This window comes from Haliaeetus leucocephalus, unplaced genomic scaffold, assembly GCF_000737465.1.
Source record: "Haliaeetus leucocephalus isolate CR32 unplaced genomic scaffold, Haliaeetus_leucocephalus-4.0 Scaffold656, whole genome shotgun sequence".
Lineage (NCBI taxonomy): Eukaryota > Metazoa > Chordata > Aves > Accipitriformes > Accipitridae > Haliaeetus > Haliaeetus leucocephalus.
Window position 1 is genome coordinate 2,771,724 of NW_010973092.1, and position 16,066 is coordinate 2,787,789.

Here is a 16,066-nt window from a genome sequence, read left to right on the forward strand (position 1 = left end):
AGAAAAATATTATAAATGCTCGGTTTGTGCTCTGTAATTGTCTTTTTACGGATGATCTGTTTTTTCCAATGCATACAAATGTATTAATATAAGTAAAGACCCTTGCAAAAACAAACTGATGCAAGATTATAGTATTATTCTCTTCCTCTCCAAATGCATTTTTCTTGTAAAGAGAAGCTTATATTGGTAAAAGCATGGTTTATGACTTTAAAAACTATTTTCTGACTTCGAGCACTTAAAGAAGGTTATCAAAGATGATTTAGGTTAACACCGTATCATTTATGTCAGGCATAGAAGGAAATTATCTGTCCTGTATTAGAACTTGCACACACACAGTAAATTCACATAAGACTACAATGTTATTAGGAATGACCAGTATTAGACGTGGGAAGGAAAAAGTGATTACGAAATTTAGGTTCAACACTGAACCTTTTGCTGCTACAAAAAGAATACTGAATTCTCTAACAAATTAATTACTCTTTCTGTGTGTTTACTGCAGCTCACGGTTTCTCCTTGTGTCTCCCTGTGGATATAATTAGTATATTAGGATTGCACAGTTACATTTTACATATATGCATGCATTCTTACACACAAGCACTTTCTGTGTGTATTTTATAAGGGTATATTTGAAAGTGCCATAAAATTCCAAGCCCTAGAGCGTTAGGAAACAATAAGTCTTCGATTCCTTAATAGCCTCTAACAACGTCTTGCACTCATCCCAGCCAGGAGTCCTGCAGCGCAGCGGGAAGCCGTCCCAGGCTGGCAGTGGGCAGCCCTGGTATATTTGGGCTATTTCCCACAGCCCTCCATGCTGCACTGCCTTTGGCAGCTCCCACGAGCTGCTCGGGTGCTTCTCTTGCCGCTGCCACTGTAGTAACCGGGGTGTAAATTAACACTAACACGTGCTTAGCTGCTGTTTTGGTTTGCTGGGAAGCGGTCCTCGACAGGGTGTAACACCATAGCGCTGCACACAATTTTATCAAGCTGAGAAGGAACTGCAGGTCCATAAGGACTTCTTGCCTCTCAAAAACGTGCATCAGGAAAGCGGGAGCAATTTGAACAGAAGTTCTCAGAAACTGTTTAGCACAAAACATTTTTAGAGACTCAGGTTCTGAGCTCCATCCCTCCACCCAAACACACACACACGTAAGCTTGCTGGGAGAACTGGCAGGGCAGAGGACGGGGTGGGCAGAGGGAACGGGAAGAATTCACACTGGGAAAAGGCAGAGGAAACATTTTAGGTGCTTTTGACTTTTTTTCAAATGGATCTTGCTTGCAAAGCCAGGTTTCCAAATCACCACGAGCTTGAAAGCAGTCAGAGGGAACCATAAACATCTATAAAAGCAATGTAATGTAATGCTTCTCTCCCTAAAACTATCCCACCTTTAAAAGCAGAGTATCTCAGGGCAGTCCAGGAGTCTCAGCAAGTGCTGCACCCCCCTGGGAGCTGGGACTGCTCCGCTCCTACCCCAGTAACGCCCAATGGTGAACTGAAAAGACATTTTTCTGTATCATCCCATGAAAAAGGACTGGCAGCCAGGAGGAAGGAAAAAAAGTAACTTCTGAGACATGGCTTTCCTCATTTACCACTGAAGGTGAATTTTCTCGTGAAGAGGAAGAAACAGAAGCGATGAAAATAAGAGGCAGAAACCATTCTAACTCCACAAACTGATGAGCCTTGCATCAAAGTGGCCAGATAAGGAAAGGGTGTTCATCACCTCTATTTTATGAAGTTCATTATAAAATAACATTACACGTTCTGGTAAAAAAAAATAATTCAGCAAGCTATGCTTATAATTTCTCATAATTGATAAGGGTGACTAGTGGCAGATGATAAATTGACTTTTCCAGCAGTTTGTCTCATGTTTTCTCTCCCTTTTTTGAATAAGAAGTTCTCTGCCCTTCATGAGCTTCTTTTATGTCTTGCAGTTACCCTTCAAATAAAGGACTGATTAAGTGACCTCAGAATCTGTTTTAACTTTTCAAGATTAAAAAAATATGCCACCCTGCATTTTAAATTGATAACAGCTCAGTAATCTAAAAAATAAAAAAAGTTGCTACTGCACAGAGTCAATTTCAAAAAATAACAAAGCAGATCCTAGAAAATGGATATGTACTTTTTTTTGTATTGTGTTTCCTTTCCATCACTACTGATTACCCAAGACATCGGTCTCTCCAAACAGAAGATTTTTCATATTTATTTATCCCATTCCTCCCTTCTAATGCATTCCTTGGTCATGCAATCTGTCGCGGCTTGGAGACACCGCGCTTAGAAATGTGTAAAACATTGCATATTGCTTGTAAATCTCGTTCACATACTGTCTCAAGTGAAATCCAATATGTGACTGTGATGCCACAAATCTCCTGCTCTGACACCCGGGAACGCAGCCGGCGGAGAAGGAGCCCCCGTTAACCTGGGACTGCCGAGCGGGCAGCCGGGGCGATGCCGGAGGGTGCGGGGCACTGACCCCCCACCCGCCTTTTTTACCCATGTCAGATGCTTTTTCATGAAGCTTTCTAACAGGTCTTGGGGTTGTTCCAACGCAGAACAGAAACATATTTAAAATCCTTTAAATTTTTGGCAAGGGTTCTTGATTTCCAGGAAGTTTGAAGAGGAATTAGCATAGAGTAGATTCAGGCTTATTATTTTTTAGGAGAACTTCCAGTTACTTGAGAAAAAAACCACTGGCCTTATAGCTATAAATAGGAAGAAGGAACAGGGAAAACGAGTCCCAGTGACAGAAACCCCAGATGATCTCCCCGTCTCTCCAGCTATCGGCAACCGCTGGCGCACGTCACGCCGCAGTGCGGCACTATGGGGTACATGCTCCCCGATTTTAAACCTACACGGCGATTTTAAACCACCCCAGTTAGATATTGAATGCTCCTACTATACGTTGGGGGTGAGTCCCAAAGATGGTCGATACCCCCTCACCATGCTGATTTAAAAGTGTTCATAGCAGAAATAACGACAGAGGGAATAAAGCTCCCCGAGTGGTTTCTTCTCTTAGGAGAGTCCTACCGGTTGCTGGGATTTCTTTCTAAATAATAATAATAATTTGCTTCACTTTTAAACCCTTCCCTTTCAGCCCTTTCCACCAAGTCCAGTGAAGCTGGGAGCCTTCCCCATGTGGTTTCGCTGCCTACTGACAAAACCAGTCCCGGCACTGGTGCTAGCTGGCATCACCGGTTTTCCACTAGACAAAGAAAAACACCATCACAATTTCATAGTAACCAGCACAGCAACAGAAATATATTAACTAGTTCACGTTAAAAAAGCTTGCCTGATCCTCAGAGTCCTAGAAATCTCTCTCTGATAATATTTACAGGATTTTAAAACAAAATGTACCCAAGCATTTAATGAGATTATTATTATGCAAAATCTACAACAATGGCTATCACTTTGAAAATGATTTCTCCTCACTAATCAAATGTCTCTGATCTTTTTTACAATAGATTCATGAGTGATTCATATAAAAATAATAAAAACTAAATTAGTCATGGGCTCTTAAATCACTTTCTTTGGTGCTTTTAATAATTCATTTCCAGAGACAAGCTGAGAACTTATGCTTCATTAATATTATTTGTTCTTGGTTTTACACATGCTATCACTTTAGTAATTTACATGGAGAAAAATTCAGCCTTAAGCAAATGCCAGAAAACTATTGCAAACACAGCCTGATGGGGTATTAATTTATCTTTTCTTGTTTTTCTGCTCAAAGAATTTAGCACAATGTGAGACTTTGCTGGTGAGCCAAAAAAGTTTTTGCCTTGCACATATGGAAATGAACTTTTTAGATAGTTGTACAATTAGAATATAGGAAAAAATGGATTGCTTTTATATCCTGAGAAACTCAGAGACAACCCAATGAGGAAAATCAATGGTAGGTCTTCCTGCTGGAGCTGTTGGAAGGGAGGAATTAGCATAGTAGGGATTTAGTGAAATGTTTCTATTAATTGGATCTACTGGACATTTCAGAGAAATGCAAAGACCATGACTGAACAGGTAAGTACCAATCTGGGTAGGAAATTATATTCATAAACTCCAACTTTCTCCCTACAGTACAGAGGTAGATAATGGGGATTCATGGATTTTGGTCTGTAATTAAATCACCAGTTGCAACAGTCAGAGCAGGTATGGGAGAGCACAACTGATTTCAGAGTCCTAATTCATCTCATTCTCAATTTTTTTCTAATGCATTTTTTTAAGCGTGCCAGTCTAGTTACCTTAATACTTCACAGCAGATGGGCTCACTCCTTTCTTCTTGCTCATTTTTAGAAGATTCACGCTGCATTCACAGTCATAGTTTTCTGCTATAAAACCCAGACTGAGTACATGCAATTCATCTATAGGAGAGTTCCATCTAACATCTCAGGTTTCTCAACAATTTCACGAGGTATGTGCCCTATATGCCTCTAAAAATGCAAGCAAAACAAAAACACCCCAGAGTATCATCTTCCTCCACAAAATCAGGCTGTTTAGGAAGGTGAAGCCTTATACTCCACTGGCTATTTAGGACCAGGTGAACAACTCTATTGTCTCCATGAAGGTATTTCCGCATTGCAATAATCACCTACAAACTTTGGTCTGTGACCCAAAAATGAGCTATTCCAGTGAAGGCACAAGTTGGATACAAGATCTTCATTACAGCAAAGTGAGAGACTATATATTCTGAAAATACTGCAAGTATTAATTTTCCACTTAACCTCTATTTTAGAGCCTGCAAAGACCTAAGATACTATAAGCACTGTGCAATTTCTTAAACTTTGATTTGAAAGAAAAAAACTTGGCTTTAAACATGCAACTTCCTGTAATTTACTCCCATCGCAGTATTACTGCAGCATCTAGGATGACACAGGGTTTGATAATTTTAACAGCCCGATTTCTATTAGCAAGGTATTAAGTGGGGTTATTCACGCATGACCTTTTTATTATTTAACAGTGAAACTACATTAAAACCATCAACAGGCATATATCGCCTTCATACAGCCTGTTCTAATGAGAAATCTAATCCAAGTGACTTGCACTTTAAAGGTTCGCCATTTGCTTTGGGTTTCAAATATTATATACGGAAAATGGACATTTACATGAATAGACATGAAATGTGTATCAAGGCAGGTAAGCACAGATCTTGTAAGAGTCATTGTCGTGGTCGAGACGGACAAACGTCAATATATACGTGGAGGTGAATCTTCCCGGGTGCGCAGGTAGATGTGGAGTATGAGCAATCAACGATTTAGAAAGGGGTCTGTGCCCCCCCAGGTTCACTTCTGCCACTTCCTAACGCTCTTTGCACCCGGGACCTGGCAGAGGTTGGGTGGGCAGAGATGGAGGCAGGCTTGGATTCAGCCAGAGTAAGGCACACAGATTTGTATGGGGAAGAGGCGAACGTGTTTGGAGAAGAGAATCACTCCTTGTCCTCAAAGCAGGGACTTACACCTCTGAGCTCAGCCGATGTATCTCTGGTGCCTCCGGGGTCTTGGGTGATGACAGGAACCCCAGCAGCAAAACCCAGACTTTCTTCACATGGCCTTACCAAAGGCAAGAATGGCCGAAGGTGAGAGCAGAGGTTTCCCTCCCCTGATGGGAGGCAATGGCAGAGGAGACGCATGGGAACTGGGCCAGCCTTAGCAGGACATGCTGCCGCACTCCCAGGAGCTGCTGCTCCACCGTTTCCCAAACCGGGAACTTCGTCCTGGTGCTGAACAGCTTCGACCTGGACTTGTCTCATCCCAGCTTCAACCCATCAGTCTTTCAGCCTGTGCGACATCCTGACACTGTAATACAATGCCTGAGGTGGGACAGGAACGTTCAAGACTGCTTCGAGAATTTGGCACGTGGACATCTTACTGGACATTTCTCGGTGTACTTTGTGCAAGATAAGCTGATCGATACATGCAATTGACAATAGTAAACAAATGATATGCTGCATCCTGTTAACTCCTGGGAGCATGCTTTTTAGGGGCAATTATTGTTTTTTCATCCAACGAGGAGAAAGACAAGTCATAAAGTAGCTGCAAAGCACTCTCTCTCCCCTGCCTTTAATTCCCAGGTGTGCCTTCCACCATGTGGGACTTGACTCTGGAGTCTTGCGCTTGTCCCTGGACGGGATTTTTTGGGAGAGCAAGGACATGCCATCCTACCTGGCATCAGCAGGAACAAAGAAACCTGTATTTCAATGATCTGTTATGAAAAGCTTATTTTTTGAACTAATGATCTAACGCAGATTTGAGTTGAAGTGTACAGATTAATATGAAATGAATAATGAAAGACACTCATGAATTTATGTTATAGCTACCTGCATTACACTTGGCAATTCATCAAATTCTCATCTACCTGTATTCGGTAACATTTGTTTTCTTATGGTAATCTGTGTTGTTCTTGTATGCTTCCACCATGCTTTTGAAGGAATAACTTTTGCTTATAAATTTTGTTTATTAATTTACATATGTTTCTCTGGAGATAATATCAAATCATGTGAAACAATATCCTATAAATACTGTATAAATACATTTGACTCCATGAGGAGTTTATTATATTTTCAAACTGAGGAATGCTTTCATAATCATGTATTTGGGAAAACATACTGCTTGTTCCTAGGGGGCAAAAATATATTATTTTGAAAGATGACACATTTTAACCACTTCACTATTTGTAGTCAGAAATCAATTTATAGCTATCGCAATCTTATCAGTTTCAGCAACATTATAGTTATTTTCTGCACGAGAAAAGTTGATGTGACTTTTTATAAAGTACAGCTGCAAAGGGACTTCTAATGGATAAATAATATGGATGGGTAATTTATGGACAAATAATATTTTTATGCTAAAAGCAATCTTAAATGTTTGCATGAAAAATTGTTTAATTACATGTACCATTAAGATGGTTCTTTTGCAATAGCTATGTGACAACTCATTAACAGAGTTCTTCACAGACAGGACAAGACAAATTATTACTATGTTGCTTATGAAAGCTTCTGATTAAGACAGCAATGAAAAATTATTAATATTTTGTTGCCAATCAACTTATCACATAAAAATGATTTAAGTAATGCGCTTGAACAACCAGGCTTTACAGTAATTTTCAACCTTTCAGTTCTGCGCAAATTTAGGATTACCTAGGTTTTTGTTGACCATCTTTGTCACTTCTAGTATCAATCTGGAACACAGTCAACCTTCTCCTGTCACATTTGTCACGAATCTGGAGAGAATAAAGCCACGAAGGACTTCTCAGCGGTGCCTCTCCTGTGCTGCTCTCACACCTAGTTGGAAGGATTCTGGTTTTTTCCAGAGTTGGGCTTCTTTTTTCATCTGATTTCTTGAATTAGCATTTAAAAGAGAAAGAGTTTAATTGAAATATAATACGAGGATTTTTCCGAGTGTGCGAATATCCTGTAGGTTTGTATGTGATTACCATTGTGCCAGGAGCAGGGAGGATTTTCTTGAAGTTAAAAAGGTACAATTAATCTCCTGTTGCACTTCCAATTAGCCAAATTGCTAACCTTATTGTGAAAAGCAGAAATGCAATCGAGTTTCTGCTTGAGGCATACTAAAAGAAAACTGAAGTAATTTAATTAACTGACTTCAAGTATATTAAGAAGCACACTGCCTTTACTTTCCTGCTGTCAATGCCTTTAAATAGACTATTGTTTAATGTGAGTTTCTGTACCCACGAAAGGCTGAAGCTTTGAACCGTCTGCTGCCACCCACCCCACCCCACGCTGTTGAGCATGCACGGCTCCACGTATTTTCACGCCACAAGCCGCAAAGCGAATGTTGATGCCGCTCCATGCTACACGCAAGTATCAACCCCAAACCCAAGTGTGTCCATGCTGCCGATGAACGTGGCTCCTGCCCCCTGAGTACAGGACTTTTTAAACTTGTGATTAATCTAAAGAAAAAGACTGGATTTACCAGCTGAAGGACCATCTCTTCATCCCTGCTACGAACAAGCGCTTCAGACATGCAGGTGCCCGTCCTCAGTACCCAGAGAGGGGACACACCTGAGCCCAAGAGTCCCACAGATTGCCCATAGTGGAAGAGGGAAAATAAAAGACGGTAAACCCCAAATTGTGTCACCTCAAGCAACCAGACCAGAATACAGATGGCAGTGATATATACGGAACATAAAAAGCTTTACTGTTTAATTAAGGACGAAAAAGGTGTGGAGGTTGTTTATTAGATTAAAAAAAGAGTTGATGCGCACTAGTAGCAGGTGTTATATGACAAGGTGATAGAGGTCATAAACTGACAGGTCAAACATGAAAATTGAGGCATAAATCCTGTTTTTCCTCCATGTAAGAATCTCAGAGTGCTCGTTTGATATAGTTTCTCAGTGATGTACTAGTTCAAACAGATCAAAAAGTGATTATTTTTTTCTGCTGTATTGCATGGTACTGTGCTAGGGGGTGCTGGATCATTCAGGAACCACTCAGTTTATGTGCAAGGACGTAACTCTTAACATTTAATAATCAACGAGAAAGAGAACTACTTTACTATAAGTAAACCAGAAATCCATCTGGGCCAGTGCTAAATTAGGGAGGAACTGGCATGAAAATGTACTCCTCAAAATTCTGTTTAAAACAGTAGGAGTTGTAAATGAAGCCTCAGAGCCACGTGCTATCGACACTTCAAGGATGTGTTTCTACTCCTATTCCTGGACTTTCATTTTGTGTCCAGTTCACACATGAACTTTAATCTTTTAAGAATAATGTGATCATAACAAAAATTTCATACAGGTAAGAGAAATACCTGGAATTTTCTTTACTTTTGGCCAAAAAATTCTGAGACCGCTCTTGAGCCTCCAGAGTGTGTGGAAATAAGATTTCAGAACAGCTGACCCTTGCTTCTAACCCCAGCTCAGTCCTGAGCCCAACAAAACTGACCCTAAAACCACAATGTCTCAGATCTATCTAGTGAATATAACTGCCAAAAGAAAAGGCTCCTTCTAGACTCCGATCACACAAAGCTGTGGAATTTGCTCACTACAGATTAAACTGAGCACATTGGCAGCATGTGTAATCTTTACTAAGCTTAATCTGTGTCAAGGAATAGATCTGTTCTGAAGAATATTCACACCAGGCGGTACGGGCAGTAAGCTGCCAGGTCAACCACCTGCACGGCTCACTACGCTGCGCTCAAACTACAGCAGGGAACACCTGACTTCGCGCATCGCGGCTTGGCAGGTTTCCACGTATTTTCAGTGTCAGTGACCCGAAGGTCGTTATTCTAACCCTGGTACTGATGGATGTCTATCAGAAATCTGGTCAGGTACACCGGCTTCAGGCTGGCTGTGCCATCCTGTGCGTCCCCATTACGGTTCCTGCGTAGTCCCGTGCCAATCCTGCAGCGGGATGTTTGCTGGTTTCATGTTGCATTTCAACGTCATGCTCCAAACGGTGACAAGAAATGCATTTTAAAAGGGTAATACTTGCTTTGATGAAAAGAAAAGAATGTTTAGATGGTTGTAATTACTGAGTTTGTGCACACAGTAATCACCTACACATAGTGCACACAATTTTCCTGCTAAGGTAGAGTCAACAAATAATGTACTGAGTTGCAATGTGTATTTCTGCCCCGTGTGCTATAATTTTCACGTATTAACGCAGAAGAGTAAAACAAAGATTTTTCACATTTCAGCAATCCTGGATACACAACAATTTAGGGAGCTACAGTATTGCCTGTAACAACTCTGAACTGAGTGGTTATCAAATTAACAAGAGCTGAACAAAAATATAAATCAACTCTTGCTGTAGTGTAATTAAAATAAAACCTGATTTACTGTGTACTTTAATGCAAAGAGAAATGAAATACAGACCATATTTTTTGTACACTACTTTCCACTCTCTCCGTAATTAAACGTTATGAAATAAATGAGTAGTTTACACCATTATTCAGGTATTGTCTTTACAACAAACTATGACTCACACATCAGACCAGCACTGCGAATTAAAAGAGATTCATCTTCCTTCCTGTGAGGGTATTGCCACACCCTGCTGAATACTCCCGTATTTTAAACTGCTCATCAGAAATAGTAGCCAAGGAATGAGACACGAGAATTGGCTGAAAGGCAAGTGAAACAGGAGGAACAGAGATAAAAACGTATTATTTGATTTAGATAGAGGAGAGATTTCATTGCCAACCATAAATGTATTGTTTCATGCTCTCAATTAACCTGTTTCTTTGTACTGGGAACGAGTTCCCTGAGGAGTTAATGGTCTGTAGAGCTGCCTTCCTCTGGGTTTCCAGGGCTGCTGTCCGTGGACCACAGGTTGCACCAAACTGAATGAGCAACAAGGGATGAAGCACCAGTGCTATTTAAGTGCTGGGTTATTACAGCACCGAGTTTTAATTTCATAATAACATATTACAAGTACCCCTACTCTCAGCTGCATATACGTTGTTTCACTTTTATTCCTGAGACATATTCACATAAAAACAAAATATCACACCAGCTTCCAGTTTTCCATAATAATAACTAGATAAAACTTGTTCCCTTAAAACTATCATCTGTTAAATGAAGTCATATTCAATGCTCTAAAAAGAAAATGACAAGAGTAATTCAGGACTTACATTGATGTCCTCCAAGTCGAGGAAGTTGAGGATGACGCCGTTGCGCTTCCAGATGATGGGAGGCCGCAGAGCCCCGCGGATGCTGCACGTCAGAACGGTGCTCAGGCCAACTGTGATGGTGGTAACGCTGATCTTCTGGTCCTCCGGCAGGCTCAGCCGAACCACCTCTGCAAAAGGCAACAGCACAGGAATAATATGAAATACTACAAAGGGAAGCTGTTCCCCTTCTCCCTCCTCTGCCTGCCTTCTGCCTCATTCCAGGAATAACTTTGAAGGATTTTAGCAAGGAGATGGATTATCTATGCTGCAAAAACCCCCTAAACACTAAAGCCAAGTAAGAGACACAGAAATTGAATCTGCCACAATCAAACTTGCTGCATCATTTTCCTGAGGCACCTAGCGGTGGTTGTGGCGTGAGGGCACTAAGATGGGTCCTCTGGCAAGCCTGGCTGCAATAGTTAAGTCTACAAAGCAGCTGGCAACAGGAGGACAAGCAAAAGCTCTCCCTGCTTAAGAGCATCTGCGTTTGTTTCTCTCGAGGACTCCTGCCAAGGTCCTTTGAAAAGGCACAAGAATGAGTCAGGTTCTTTCCTTGAAGAGGAAGAATTAACGTAAGACTGTTGTCACTGAAATATAAATAAACCCAGTTTTAAACTGCCCAAATATTGGAAGTCACCAAGCACGAAAACTCCTGTACCAAATGCAGCCATGTATGGCATCTAACATACAGATGTTCTTCTAACCAAGGAGTGAGAAGCTTTCTCATACTTTATTTAAATTTTAAAAATTCAGTTATTTTGACTTACATGTACTGCACAAAAGAAACACCTGAGGCAGCAGGCCTTACTGAAAACCACACCAACACCTCTGAAACCACACCACGTCACATCATTTCCTTCTGGCCAACGCTCACAAGATGTGTCTGCGTATTTTGCCATGTGTGGCCACACAGACAGGTGGGTGCAGCTTGTTGTTATTAAGCATTTCAGCAGCAGTGAGCCAGCAAAAGGGCAATCAGGCCACATTGTCAAAGCTGCTGCATTCACAGTTTTATCATTCACATGATGTTTTTTGCTTACTCTCATTCACAGGCTCTGCAATAAGAAAGCCTTGAAACTATATTGCATATAAATGCTGAAAACTGGTCTTTCAAGGTAACGGCCCATTGAGATGAATGGGGAATGCTCACAGCGCTTTGGTATTACATTGCTTCAGCCAACTCAGAAACCTGGACTGGGGAATGAACCACCCTCTCCTGGCCTCACGGCCCCTCCTTCCTTACGTCCACTGGCATTAACTGCGGTAAAACAGGGATCAAAGAGACCGACGCTGCCTCACCCAAGGCCATGCACTTTGGGAAAAACCACTTCAAGCAGCGCTGACACTATAAAATTACGTATGGGATCAGGTTACTCCCTCCCGTCAGCTGGCAAAATTACTCTTCATCCTACTTGCTTGCTTCACATCTCTGTCCTTACAACCCGCACAAGACCTGCCTATCACTTACAGTGTATCTGCATTGGTAAGATCTAAATGCTATGTGCACTTTCTTCCAGCCCTCTGTAGAAGCACTGACTTCCAGCGACTCCAAACACTCATTTTTATCATGTCAGTTCACAGCTTAAGATGTGATTTTGCCTTAAAAGTTAACAGCTTTGGTGGGAAAATCTTGCACTCATTTATGGGGCTTACACTATGGAAATGCATGGAATAAAAATAAAAAAAAGCATCTACTTTGGCAAGCGTAATTTTCCATCTCTTCACATACCCTCTAATTGAAAAATTGCTTTAACATCTCTTGAGTAGTAAATCTGTTAAATCTGTTCAGTAAAATATTCAGTCTATTTCAGTAGCCTTGGGAAGCCTGAAAGGACTCACTTCAGTGCACCGGTCTAGCAACTGATCGTGAACATGTAGTGCAAAACTTGCTTGTGCAGCAGCACCCAAACAGCTCTGCATCCTTTCTCTTCCCGCTTCTTCCACGTAAATGAGAAGTTAATTGAATGTGCCAAAAATTGTATTCACCACTGTAGATCTGAGGCTGACTTAGGGCTGCGAAGATCAATACAGCATTGCATGTCGTGTCTGCCAGTGGTTAGCCATTCTCCCGCTTAATATTCCTAGTGCTATTTTAGAAAGAGTACCAGCTGTTTTAAAGAAATGGTAACTATAGTTGTGATACATAGCTGATCAAAACCAGGAATGTTTGACCAACTTACTGCTATTATTTGGGTTGGGGTGGCTCCCGCAGGCGTTACAGGCGAAGACAGCCGGACGCAGTCAGACCGTCAAGCAGTTTCTGCACCCGAAACCTTAAAATCCCAATGGGGAGACAGAGGAGGATCGGGAAGGGAAGGAGAACGCTACCCACCCGAGGTCACTGAGCAGGTTAGCAGCAAAGCCAGGAACAGGTAATAATACATCATTAAATCCCATCACCCGCAGGGACCCGTGGGACGAGGTGAGAGCTGCTGCCCGTCCCACCAGGCTCCCCCCGCCGTGGTGGGCGACCAGCCCCCGGGGGCATAACGGGGTTGTCTGCGGCGTAAGGACAAGCTCTGGTTTATGAATAAAATATCTGGAGTGCACTTGACAGGATAAAGAACTGATAATTACAATAATCTGTAGCATGGAGTAGGGCTAATGAGGACATCTTTTCTTGAGGAGAAATGAAATCGAGGGTCATTCATTTACAAGAGAACTGTTTTTTTCATCTTACTGTTTTCCTTAATTCCCTCTGCCGTTTCTCACACTGCCTTGAGCTCCCTGGCTCATGCTGGGCTCCATCAGCTCCCTCTTCAGCAACATTTTCTGAGTGTTTTGTTGCAGTAGAATTTAAGGCTCCCTGCCCATCTTCCAAATAACAGCTAAAGAGGCTTTGGCTTTACGTTTTAGAACCACAGTAATGAAAAATACATTAACTTTTAATTAAGCAGACACCTTGCATAGCTGCCATTCTTGGACGAGCTGCTATCAGGTCAAGAGGTGACTTTTTATGTTAAAGTGTGTAATTAGTACAGACCACTTTAACAATACAAACACACTCCTCCTTTGAGTATTTCTATGGAGTTTGTTTGAGGGCATCTTATTAACATCTAAAAGCCTTTCTACTAATAACAGGATTACTTTGTGTGGCTTTAGTCATTGCTTTATTGTTATCAATAGAAAAGATTTTCTTACACAACCAGGTGTATTGGGGAGGAAACAGAAATTCCCTAGGAGGATGCGAAAGCTGGGCTTTTTAAAAATCTTTTAAAAACCTCAGAATCTCGTACCTAAGTTATAGAGCTTAGACACACTGATGCTGGTTGGATTATGTGTACAAATTATTCAAGTCACCATAATGATTTTGTGTAGAGCCTCTAGATTAAGTATTGAACACTGTTCATTTTATTTCAAAAAACCTTTAGGAGATAAAAGGATTTTTACCACGCATATAAAACTGAACAGAACAAATGGGTAATATTCAAAGTGCGCTCACTTGCAGAACACAGGCTGGAATGGAATTTGGTCCTAAACCGGAGCAATTTTATGTTCATTTGGAAATTCTGCAGGATGATGCATGCAAAACAGCTTTCTATATTCAATGGATTCAACCAGTATCAGTCCTAGCTGATCATATTTATCAAGTCATGTCAAACCTGGTACTCTTCTCCGGGATTTCAGTTGAAGCAACTCCTCAGTCCGTTCCAGGTGGAAATAAAAAAAGGTTCCTGCCAACTACCCTGCCATCAGAGAGAGAGGCTATCATCAGAGAATGGGATGCTATCATTTTTGACTCAGCTTTTAGTAGTTCAAGACAAGGGTAAAACCTTCATAATAATCACCTTTAAGAAGGAACGGGTGTAACTGTGTCTCTGCGTGTCAGAGGTCCGGGACTAATCTTTCGTCAGGTACTGCACCAAATGTAGAACAAGATCAAGGTCAGTAAAAGGCAGCCGGGACGTTGCCAACTCTCCTTTGGCGATGGCAGCAGCTCAGTGCCTGAAAACTGTGTGGCTTCAGGAATTAGGGCAGCGCCGTCTTCAAACCCGTCTCCGCCGTTCAGGAGGGTGAGGGATCACTCCCCGTGTGCCAGCGGTCAGTGCCAAGAGGTTTTTGAGGGGAAGGATCGCTCTGCCCTGCCTCTCACACCTTTTCTCTCTGCTATTACTTTCAGTCCGAGGGAGGCTGCGAAGCACTGTGGCCCTTTGGTGACCCAGGTGTAGCCATTCTGACGTTCTTATGTTAAATTTCTTGCAATACCAGGTCCCACGGAGACACATTTGAGAACGTGAAGCCTTACTAATTCCTTTTCTTGTTAAAAATGTCAAGATACTGTTGAACATTTTCCTCGGCCCCCCCTCCGCTCCAATTTTATTTCTTAAGGTGCTAAGCTGGAGTTGCACTGCACCTTTGCAAGCTGTGCATACTAATGCGAGCAGGTATTACTTGTTGTGCTGTTTTATCATGGAAATCTTTTTCTCTGCTGTCATTTGCAGCCCGCCAAAGGCAATCATAATTTCACAATGAAGACATGTATAATTGAGGTCATTATAGGGAGCAACCTGGAATGAGCATCTATGGAGAAAAACTCATTGATTTAGCACTGCGTGGAGATAATTTACATAGTAAATGTTGGTTGCCTGCCTGCCTTTGCTCATGCTACACTACCTATGGAAACAGATTTCACACTTTAAAAAGTGCTTAGTATCATTAATTAGATCTCTTCCCTAAAATCTAAAGAAAATATACTTTTTAATACATTGTTGCCACCTTTAATCATTGTTACATTTGTTCATGGGCATCTTCCCTTGCTGAAACAGAATAGGGAGCAACTGACTCTATCGCTTAGATTCTGCTTAGGGGACAGGGCAATAATTTTTTAATCCTGTAACCACTCTCAGTGGGGAGGCAATGAACCAAAATGTAGCCTTGTTTGAAAAAATGGGAGGATGACTTTCAAAGAGAGTCTCAAGCGCAGATTCTTGCCCCCAAATTAATGCTCCTGAGCAAAGAGACCTTTTGTTTGTGAACTGAAGCATGGGTAACGTAGCCCTAAATACATCATGATTCTCCAGCAATGGTTCGAGTCAGGATTGATTTAATGGGATGAAAACTTTAGCCTCCACTCAATTCTCCAAGTCCTGCAGCTGTGTTTATGCACTGCATTGCATTAGTAAAATCTCTTTATTGCCTGAACCAAGCTCAATGGTGATTTTAGCATTTGTTCCAATAGAAGAGTCTTGTCTAGCTGAATACATTCTCAGGTGAGGAGCTAACTGAATCAAGAAAATCAAAACAACTAATGGATCAGAGGAAAAAACACGATATACCTTTTATAATTACTTTTTTTTCCCCAATAATTTTGATGAGATGTATTTGGCTTTGCTTAGAGAAGGGAGAGCAATTTTAGACCCTTTTAAATCTGAGCCAACTGCAGCTAATTGATTTTAAAATGACCGTGTTGTATGTGAGATGTATTTATAAAGATGCAATTGAACATGAAAATTGG

At 41.4% G+C, this 16,066-nt stretch overlaps 1 protein-coding gene across 1 annotated transcript in view; it reads right to left on the reverse strand.

Moving 5' to 3' along the window:
- The window catches only part of FSTL4 (follistatin-like 4), an 86,967-nt gene that overhangs the window by 29,315 nt on the left and 41,586 nt on the right, over nt 1–16,066 (reverse strand). Inside the window, exon 2 of the mRNA XM_010579191.1 lies at nt 10,573–10,739. Within this exon, the coding sequence (XP_010577493.1) occupies nt 10,573–10,739 (167 nt within the window). The remainder of the gene's footprint in view (nt 1–10,572; nt 10,740–16,066) is intronic.